The 10896-nt window shown below is 33.3% G+C and overlaps 1 protein-coding gene, 1 long non-coding RNA gene and 1 pseudogene across 18 annotated transcripts; 1 reads left to right on the forward strand and 2 right to left on the reverse strand.

Moving 5' to 3' along the window:
- Positions 1–645: 645 nt before the first annotated feature.
- Positions 646–1707, forward strand: LOC145002913 (uncharacterized). The gene has a single exon (XM_078962095.1). It carries the CDS (start codon positions 646–648, stop codon positions 1705–1707), a length of 1062 nt encoding a protein of 353 aa, XP_078818221.1.
- Positions 1708–6358: 4651 nt separating this feature from the next.
- LOC145001427 (uncharacterized) lies at positions 6359–7908 on the reverse strand. Of its 17 annotated transcripts, none has more exons than XR_013661582.1 (6): positions 7870–7908; positions 7665–7765; positions 7407–7589; positions 7160–7171; positions 7045–7083; positions 6359–6845 (listed from the first exon to the last, which is right to left on the reverse strand). It is a non-coding gene; the product is annotated as an uncharacterized LOC145001427 (long non-coding RNA). The 17 variants fall into 17 exon arrangements; XR_013661574.1 differs by having other exon boundaries at positions 6359–6856; XR_013661579.1 differs by having other exon boundaries at positions 6359–6856; positions 7033–7083.
- A 230-nt stretch (positions 7909–8138) lies between these two features.
- Positions 8139–9020, reverse strand: LOC145002914 (GDSL esterase/lipase At1g58430 pseudogene; annotated as a pseudogene).
- Between the last annotated feature and the right edge of the window lie 1876 nt (positions 9021–10896).

Here is a 10896-nt window from a genome sequence, read left to right on the forward strand (position 1 = left end):
GGTAAAGTGATATGCTTGTTTCTTGGCTTGTGGAAGGCATTTAGGGCATTTTGGCACCCTAAAATGGAGTTCACGGCCCAAGAACTTCCTTGGTCGTGAACTCACTTTTGGTCCTTGATTTTTAATGATTTTGATGCCTAAACATGTCAAAGTTTGTCCCATGTTTGGTTTCCAAGGTTTAGGGGGACATTGGGCACACTTTGGCCCTTATAAGAGAGTTTACTCTCCAAGATGTTCTTGGGCGGTAAACTCCCAAATCTTGGGGTTTTGATCCGATTTTGATGTCATAAAACATAATCTAAGCTATATAATACAAATAGATAGAAGTACTCACGATTTGGGATAAAAACCCGAAGATGCGTGAGAGAGAATTTGACTTTTCTCTAGTTGGAATTGTAACTAATGAATGAATATGGTTCAGATTTCTATATATAGTCCTGGGATTTTTGGCAAAAAAATATTTTATTCTCGGAATGAACTCTAATATCATAGAGTTTTGGAATAACAGAGTTGCACAAAACCCAAGTGCATCCTCTCTCCTGATATCTTCTTAAGTGTAAATCCTGAATTGCTCAAACTTATCCCAAAAGTTTGAAAGTTAGCAGAAACACACTTGGCTTCTGTTGAAGGGGATGGTTTCACTGAATGGAAATTTTTGGGTTGTCACAGTTACTAACCAATATTATGAATGTTTTTGGAGGTTCTTGCAAGCGTCTTGACGGTATTCGAGAACAACAAGCTTCCAAAGTTATTGAAGCACTTGGTTTAGGTGAAATCATAAGCGGTCGAGGCCTCAATCAAGAAACATCTCTTATCAAACCGAGAGACACACATTGGGGGTCCCATTATGGTACTTTTATAAGTATGATTACATTGTTTCCATCCGTTTTAGACGTGCTTGAGATTATTGCAGAAGATGGAGCAACCCCAGAACAAAAATGTGAAGCAGATATGTTAATTAACTCCTTGCAGACCTTTGATTTCATATTTTCTTTGCACTTCATGAAAAAATTATTGGGTATTACTAATGAGTTGTCTCAAGCATTGCAAAGGAAAGATCAATATATTGTAAATGCAATGAACTTGGTTAGAATTTGGAAGCTGCAATTGCAAATTTTGAGAGATAGTGGATGGGATTCTATGCTCACTAAGACTACATTGTTTTGTGAAAAACACGAGATTGTTGTTTGCAACATAGATGTAATGTTCTTACTTCCAGGACGGTCACAGCGAAAATATCTAAAGATGACAAAATTACACTACTATCGTGTAGAGTTATTCTATGATGTCATTGATTTGCAACGCACTGAACTAGAGAGTCGTTTTAGTGAGACTGGCACTAAATTGCTTCTTTTCATGGCATGTCTCAATCCAAATAACTCTTTTGCAGCTTTCGATAAAAACAAATTGATTGAGCTAGTTCGTTTATATCCAAAGGATTTTTCAGATATAGACTTGGAGATACTTGATGATCAACTTGAAACTTATATTCTTGATAAGTTGAATTCATCAGAGTTTTTGAATCTAAATGGGATTGGTGATCTTGCACAAAATATGGTTGAAACAAAAAGGTATAAATTATTCTCTATGGTTTACTTGCTCATCAAATTAGCATTGACGTTACCGGTTTCAACAGCAATAGTTAAGAGATCGTTTTCTGCTATGAAGATTGTGAAGAACAGGATACGAAATAAAATGGGAGATTAATGGATGAATGATAATTTGGTAACTTATATCGAAAAATAGATTTTTGCGGATGTTGCTAATCAAGATATCATCAATATATTTGATAAAATGAAAACGCATTGACGACCTTAATGAATTTGTAATTTATATATATGTTTGCAGTTTGTGGATATTTGATAATTTATATATGTTTGAAGTTTTTGGATGTTTGATAATTTATGAGGAGCACCCTCAAAAAAATTTCTGGCTTTGCCCCTGATATTAAGTACCATGTTAAAAAAATAAACCATTGTGCAGCGTGTAGTAAGCTAAAAGATCATCAACATAGTATCAAACTGTAATTTATTCATAAATTCAGCTCTTTAAATGGACGCCCACATAATGCTCGACAAAATGTCTAAATGAGATGTCTCTTTTGAATTGCATAAGAAAGCGCATGATTAGGGAGTAGGTCATAGTGTTCAAGTTGAAGGTTGGTCATAAGTGAAGTCCTGTGGCCAGTGTTTAATAACCCTTTTATTTCCTTTGCTTAATAATGCAAGTATAACATGGAATTGAGTAAAATCCAAGTCACATCATCTGTAGTTAAAACAACTAATAATGCAACCAAGTTACACTATTCTACTAAATCATGCACGAAAGTGGATTTCTTATCGGTTTATACATTCATTTACTAATACATAGTACTTATTTCAAGTGGTTAATATAAAAATAAATTATCAGCAAATGTTTATGACAACTTTAAAGTAAAAAAGAAGTTCATTCCAACCTCAAAAATCCAATACTATGGGCGTGTTCAGCAAAACTAGCTGGTAGTGGGTAGCTGGTATCTTTTTGATTTTGGAGCGTTATGTATAGGCTAAAAGCTAAATGCTCCCGTCGCCCAATGAGGTTTTTTCTTATTTACTAGCGTTTTCTTAAAAGCTAAAAGCCAGAAGCTCTCAAAAGCTGCGTACCGAACACGCCCTATATATTTATAAGTATCGTTATATGCATGAATATAGTGTAGCCACTAAACATATAATTGCAACTCATATCATGCAACACTATAAAGAACATTAAAAATAATTAGATAACCATATCAAGCCAAAAAAACAGTTTCAAACAAAGCACCACCTTCTATGTTGTAACTCAATATTATTAGTATTTGCATTTATAGATAACAAAAGTTTATTCATTATTCCTTAGCCTTGTACTCTGTTCCCCACCTTCTGCTGACTTTTGTATGTGTATAATAATCGTTATTTCTTTTAAGTATTAATTTCCGTCCTTATGAAATTTAGGATATGTGCTACAAGGCTTTTATAAGAAATATGTCTCCTATATAGAACAATTACATACATACAAAAGAGCATAAGAATCATTCAAGATTTAGTCATTGATAATATTCGACGGGCATGCCATGAGATGCAAGAAAATTTGTGATGATATTGCAAATATGATATGGGATGCACAAAATTTTACTTAAATACAAATAATCAGAGATATTTTAGTATTTACATTAATATAATTTTATGCATTACATATTTTTCTAATTAAATTTGAATCATTTTCGTACATGTCCTTATATGCCGTTTTATATTTAATAAGTAGCTTATCAACTAGTTTTAACCAAACGTCATATTTTATCAACTAGTTACTAACTTTGCAGCTATCAACTAATTTTTCAGGTAGTATGTTAAACATAGTCTTCAAGTGTGATAACTAATATAATATAGTTAAATTCTTCAAAAATATATTATGTACTCTAATTATATAGACTCTCGAAAACCATTTTAATATATTAAATGAATATTATGATAGTCTACTGAATAAATGAATACAAATATATTGTGGATGAGATATTTGAAATCACAAGAGAATAATTTTTTAAATACAATCATCACTAAAATCAAATAATATATTTATGTAGTTATTTTTGCTAAATTTTATATAGATAGATTGAAGTCCTTGTGAAATCATGACTAATACATACTAATAATATCCATTGGCAATATTTGTTAAACGATTTCTTGTTTTTAATTTTCAATAAAGCGAAAAATAAGTAATCAACAAATTAAGATAAAACGAAGGAATCTAGTTATTTGAAATCATGACTAATACATACAGAAAGAGAATTTCAATTGGAAAAAAGAAGTATGCTAAATTTAACTTGATATAAGAGAAAAGAATGTTGTAAATAGCATTAGAAGTTATACTTGGATGCAAAGCAATCTAAAAAAGTTAAGTTGATTTTGTGGAAATGGTATTTTGCCTCTACCTTATTTTCTATAAATTTAATTAAGGGCTAAATATATGTCATTTTCCACAAGAGAGAGAGAGAGAAAGAGAGAGAAGATATGGAAGAGATTAACCATTTTAGTCATAAAAGCCATCCATTAAAGCTCCTTGACCCTGAGAAGATTGTAGGTGCTAGTGTCAATGGTGGTGAGGAGAAATCAAGGTTGATTGGTTGTTATGCATGTGAAAAACCCATATCAAATGGTTTTGCATATGCTTGCATCCAATGTCGTTACTTTCTACATAAATCATGTGCACAACTTCCACTCACTATCAACGACCCTTCCTTATATCATCATCAATTAACACTTACTGATTTGAAAGATCTAGATTCCAGATATTGGAAATGTGCGGTGTGTTGTATTCGAAAGAAATCTAGGGTGTTTTCATATACTTTTAAAAACGATGATTTATACATCTTTGGAGTTTGCATTGATTGTTGTGTTGTTAGGATTGCTCGCAAGGCTAAAGCAAATGCTATCAAGGAGGAGGCAAAGATGAAGGTTCAACACGAAGGCCATCCACAACACACTTTAACCCTACAGTTAAGACCTGCTGCATTCCGGTGTGATGCTTGCAATTCTATGGATGAAGGCTTATTCTTCCAATGTGATAGTTGCGACTTTTGGATCCATAAAACTTGTGCTTCCTTAGTACCTATCATCCACCTACCCCATCATCCCGATCACGAACTTGTTCTCGTATATTCGCTTCCAGAAATATTCTTTAAGTTCTTGCATTATTGTGAAATTTGCAATGCATACATCGAGCGGAATTATTGGTTGTATCATTGTGCAAATTGTAGATATTTTGTACATATTAGGTGTGCCTTAAATGCATAGCGACCTTCTAGTACTAAAAGGTAAATTAAATCCCTTGTATGTGTGCTTGTGGATGCGTCTTCTAAATGTTTGTTTTTTGTGGTTTCAGAGATGTCTCAACTAGTACTTCTTTTGTTGATGAAGATGCAGAAGATTTGCTTGAATTTCCCATGTTAGAGGCATTCATGGATCCATTAAAACTGCTACATTTGGATAAGACATGTATACATGATGATAAGACTGAAGAGATTAAACATTGGAGCCATCATCATCCATTAATCCTTAATAATGTTCATCAATTTAACATGTATGGTATGATCTCTAGTAATCCACTAGAGGTATGTCACGGGTGTGTACAACCCCTCTCCCTTCCATACTATACTTGCAAAGATGGATGTTCATTCACTTTCCATAAATATTGCACCGAGTTACCACTCAAATTACAACATCCACTTCACTCGGATCATTCGCTTGACTTGATAAACTTGTCGGGACACAGTATAAGCTATAAATGCATTGGTTGTTTTACCTTGATGCCAACTGCGCATTTTTACCCAAAACCATCAAACACAAATCCCACAAGCATCCTCTTATCCATGTTATAGATCCTGATGCTTTTTGTAGCGCATGTGACAAATTTTATAAAGGCATAAGTTATGCTTGTAAGCCTTGCGACTTCATATTAGACATGTATTGTGCAATGAGGTCGCCGCATTCCCTTGCTCATAGATATTGCAAAGGACATACAATCCCATTGATGTATCCCCCGATCATGGATCATCCAGAAGACTTCTATTGTGATATTTGTGAGAAAGAAATGCACCCTAAGATGCCACTCTATTATTGTCACAAATGCAAAAATTCTTTTCATCTTGATTGCATTAGTCGAATCGATTATCAAGCAAACATGTTGTACAAGGGCACAATAAATGTTTCCTATCATAAACATCCATTAACATATGTTCGGAGAAAGAAAACGCCCAAGTATGTGTGTTCTATTTGTAATCAAGATATTAATGGTTATTTGAGCTTCGAATGTCGGGCAAGAGTCTGTAATTTCAATATTTGTTATCAGTGTCATCGTAGGAAGGAATGAATCCTCAATCATGTAATATAAAATGTAGCATCCAATTCAATTTGTGTGATATAGAAGGAAAACTCCAATAAAAAAAATAGATGGTTAATACTTTTAACTTAGATATATGAGAAAAGAAACAAAGGTTCACTAATTCATTTCAGGACACTAAATTCTTTGCTAATTCCAAGTGTAGCTACATACAGATTCTTCCCCCAATCCTTACAATAATATAATAATATAACTATGATCAAATGAATCAAAAATAGAATGCTAAAATAAATAAATAAACAAAAGCCAATCTTTTTTAACTAAGAATGCCTTATAGTATCTCAATTTAGTCTCGTGACACAAGTTGCATATTAAATTTAGCTCAAATTAAATAATAATCCTATTCCTTTTTATAAGACATACACTTCGTCCCAAATCCTCATCATCATCTCATTTAGGGTTGAAAACAGACATGTTTCCACCTATTGTTAACAAATCAAGGCTGTTATTTGATCAAGACGTGTTTCATTAAAGCATCAAACAGAAATATATCATCTTGAGATACAATAATGGTTTGGAAAACATAAAAAAAGGCACAAAAACATTTCATACGATGCTTTTTAAGAGCCAAGAACATCCATTGATCATTTGAAACTATTTCAAAAATCACATCAACATGCACCGCTCGCCAAAAAGAAACTCACTGCAGGGGTATTTTCGTCCATTGTCTTTAATTTGAATAAGTAAAAGGCCATGTTGGCCATAAAGTCCTTTTATTTAGTAGTGCAGCTAATGGGTAGTTCAGTTGCTAGTTTCTAAGGATTTACTTTGTTAAGTAGGATGTTTTCTTCTTTCGTTGATGTATGCACTGGAATAAAATCAGAAAATTTGGCCCCAAAAAAGCTTCCCCTGTTCTTTCCTCTTTGTGCTCTGTTTTCTGTCTTGCACCAGGCTGTTAGGGTTGATTCCAACAAGATGTCCAGGAATGATTCCTAGATTCCCCCTAAACACAAAAACTAATGTTAGCACCAATTGCGTTGTAAAATGGCCTTTTTTCTTAAATAACAAAAAACCCAAATAAAATATTTTTAAGGAATACATGCATTCCCTATTTTTCTTATTCCTTTTAACGACAACTAATATGGAAGAAAAGAAAAAGGAAACACAAAGCATGTATACTTCTTATTTGACCTGCTGTTTAAGGTTCATTATTGGATAGTTGGTGTAGGTCTGATCTGGAAAAAAAATCATCAATATAACCAAAAATGAAACTCGTCAAAAGGAAAACCTCAGATAGATCACTCACTTATGGTTGGATCTGCAAAAAAAATTGTCAACAAAAACAAAAATAATGAAAGAAACCCAATGATAATGTATACGCAAAACAAGACATTTCTAGCATAAATAATGAAAGAAAAATCAAGAACATTACATTTTAACGACTTGAAGATGGACCTTCCTACAACAGTACACAACTCAAAACTAAGCTTCAAAACATGATGAACTATCGACATTTAAAAGTTCTTGATATTTGATGTAAAATGGAAAGATACCTGCAAGGATATTCAACAACATTGAAACTCCACTACTAAAAGATGAAGAAAACCCATCGTTTTAGGTCGCTCTACGATGACAGATGGTGGGAGTGGTCGGCGGCGGCGGAGGTACAGGGCAGGTGGTTCAAAGGTGAAGATTTGAATAGATAAAGAGATCAAAACGAAATCTAGTTGTAGTTTCTTCAACATAAGAGATGAAAAAGAAATTTAGTTGTAATTTGTTCGATATAAGAGATCAAAAAGAAGTTGTTTTACCTGAGATTTGTATAGAGAATGGCGGTGGTATGGTGGTTCTGCAAACCTGAGCCAAATAAAACATGGTCCACATAAGTGTTGAGGGTGGCTCTTTTTCTGACCTGTATTAGATTTAACACATTAATTTTACAAAAAAAAAAAAATGGAAGTTAATTTAAAAATCTGAAAAGGGATTAAATACATAATCCACAAATTAATAAATTACCTTCCGGGGTATCCACCAGTTTTCTTAATTGATTCCTCAAGTTCAACGGGTGGAAACATCTGAACAAATTGTAACATTATAGAAACAATTGGAATTTGGTGAAAAATACGTAGAGTTTATCATACAAAATATATCAAAGATTAGTAAATTAGTATTACTTCAAAAGTAAATGCAACATAACATGTCATTACCCCAAAACTGTAGCAAATCTCCTGTCAAATCCAACAATTTCCGCATGTTAGATTCAAATTCGATGGTAGTAATACAAGTCAAATTTGGATTTCTGCAAGATGAGACCCCCAAAAGATGTTGGAGGCGAAGCTTCCTTCATTTGAAAGCTTTTTGCACTGGTCACATACTCGAGCTTGGACACGAACTAGTGCTTGCATACACTTGAGTGTCATCTTGTACAGATCCTATCAACCACCACTACAAAATCAAACGAACTGTTTATATATATATATATATATATATATATATATATATATATATATATATATAGAGAGAGAGAGAGAGAGAGAGAGAAAGAGAGAGTTACATTGACGAAATTCTGAAGCTTCTTCAATATATAATCCTGGTAATCGTCCATGGATAAATTGTCTCTTCTAGAAGGCAGATCGTAGTAGCTAATCGTGAAATCATTTGTTCCACCACTAATTGACACCAACGCCCCCTCAATTATCCTATTGGCTTATTTGATCCCCACAACTTTCTTCAATCTCTTTATATACTCCTTAAAGTAATACAACTGCTTCATCACAGGAATCACCTGTGAAATCTGAGCCGTCATGTCATCGTGCCCCGATCCGGCGGAAGCGAAGTTCACTCCAGTGCGGATATCAAAATCGGAGATATTAGGCTGCAGGAACAGAGGAACGGTTTGTTTTATTCCCAGCAGAGACGCCCAAATGTCCGACATCAGTTTTCCGTTTGAAAACCGGCCGGTGGGGATTTTTCCAGGAAAGTCTTCCCCGTATGGGGGATGGTCGGCTTTGAATGGGGTATTTATGTAATTGTTTTTGCCGGAATCTGCAGTGGAGTCGCCAAAAATGAAGACGGCAGAGAATAGATGGGTTATGTTCTGACTGGAAAGGGCGGTGGAGACTTTGAGAAGTAAGGCGAAGATGAACACAGCGAAAGCCATAGAATTAGTGATGGAGGGGACACTCGCTTGCAGTTAATAGTGTCCGATGGTGGCAGCGAGATAGAGTTACAGTTTCTAGGTAGAAGCAGGGCTGCAGACGACGACTGAAGGTAACGACAACATCGGCAGGGTGACGATAGCGACGAATATAGGAGGGTGGTAGTAATGGAAGCCTATCGGAGATTGAAGAAAGTGAGGAGGTAGACAGAATAGATTTGGAAGAAGCCTTTGGAAGAAACGATGGCTGATAGTGTCTAGAGGGTATTAGGTTTTCCACGAGAAGCTACGACCATACGTTACAATGATACGATGCTTGTATACTTATACATTGTAAGCTTAATAGATTGTACATGGTGTTATTAAATGTATACCTCTTAATTTTCAAGACATGGTCAATATCTTACATACTTATAAAGCATGCATTTTCTCTTGATTGTCATGCATTTGAAACTCCCCACAATAATTTGCTAAAACGTCATGCATTTGAAACCACCAAACCTTTTCACCTTCTTAATAATTAATCACACATAATCAATGATAATTCATATGAGATAATAATTTGCTAAAACCTCAGCATTTGTATGGTATTAGAACATGTTTGAGTTTTTGAGTTTTAGACTTTAGTAAATGGGTAATCCGTTTGATACGTTGGATTTGAAGCTATCTTATTCGAATTACCCAAAACAAGAGATAAATTAATAATATATGTTCATGCATGTTTTGTACAAGCCCCAATCAAAATACAATATATCATGATCATACAATTAAGTGTCTTTTATTCCATTTTTGGCTTTATAACAAAAGTTTGTTTACGTGGCGAAGAAAGAAAACTTGAAGATGAATATTTAGGTTGGATGTTTATATACGATTAGTTTTAAATATATAATATAGATATAAATACACAAATGTGTGTCAAACACAACTCATCACAAATTTAATGTTATAAACTACAATAAGGCTATGTTTGGCGGAGTAGCTGAAAAGCTAGCTGCTAGCTGATGGCTGAAAAGCTAGCTGTTAAATAAAAAGCTAGCTGATAAAAAATAACGTTTGGTAAAACTAGCTAAAAAGCTAGCTGAAATATATAAAATTACATAAAAGGACATGTAAGAATATGTGTTTCTATAATTAATTAGGGGTGTATTTGGAAAATTTAAAAAAAGCTCCTAAACAGCTAGTCTAAGTAGCTTTTCCAAAAGCTAGCTTATCAGCTACTTTTTGGCTTACCAAACACGACAATATAAAAAAACTCGAAAAATAAGCTAGCTTATCAGCTAGCTGTGGCGCGCCAAACATAGCCTAAAACTCAAAGTAGTTTTCCAAATACAATGTTTACACTATAATATAATATATTAGAAGAATACCATATAGTAGACGAATCTCACATGTTGTGCAGAAATTTAATTGCATAGATAATATATTATAATTATATTTCATTTAAAATATGTTATGGTCATTTGGTTATTACATTGTTGTATTATGCACTATATTCTTATATATTTTGAATGACTCTTACAAAAATGATGTCTGTAATTTGAATATAACGTAATATCTTATGATGTTTATTGAATGATAATATCTTATGATGTTTATTGAATGATATTATCTTCGATTGAGCACTTTTTAATTGAAATCAACTTTATTATAGTTAAAAAATTTGGCTCCGTTTTTTCTTTTCATTTGTTCTAGAATATGATTTTTTTTTATTAACTTAAAATATGTCACTATCTTAAATAGATTGAGAATGAGATTTTTTATATTTACTTAAAATACGGCACCATTTTCTATTCAATAGTAAAACTAACAAAAGTCGTTAAATATGTATTTTTATGAGGTTCAACATAAATAGACGACCACAAATGAGAATGCATATCTAATCAATC

The sequence above is a fragment of the Lactuca saligna genome, chromosome 6 (assembly GCF_052625555.1).
Source record: "Lactuca saligna cultivar CGN05327 chromosome 6, ASM5262555v1, whole genome shotgun sequence".
NCBI classification, from domain to species: Eukaryota; Viridiplantae; Streptophyta; class Magnoliopsida; order Asterales; family Asteraceae; genus Lactuca; species Lactuca saligna.

What these genes read in the sequence shown, in the direction of transcription:
- LOC145002913 (XM_078962095.1), top strand. Translation starts at nt 646, where the DNA reads ATGGAAATTTTTGGGTTGTCACAGTTACTAACCAATATTATGAATGTT.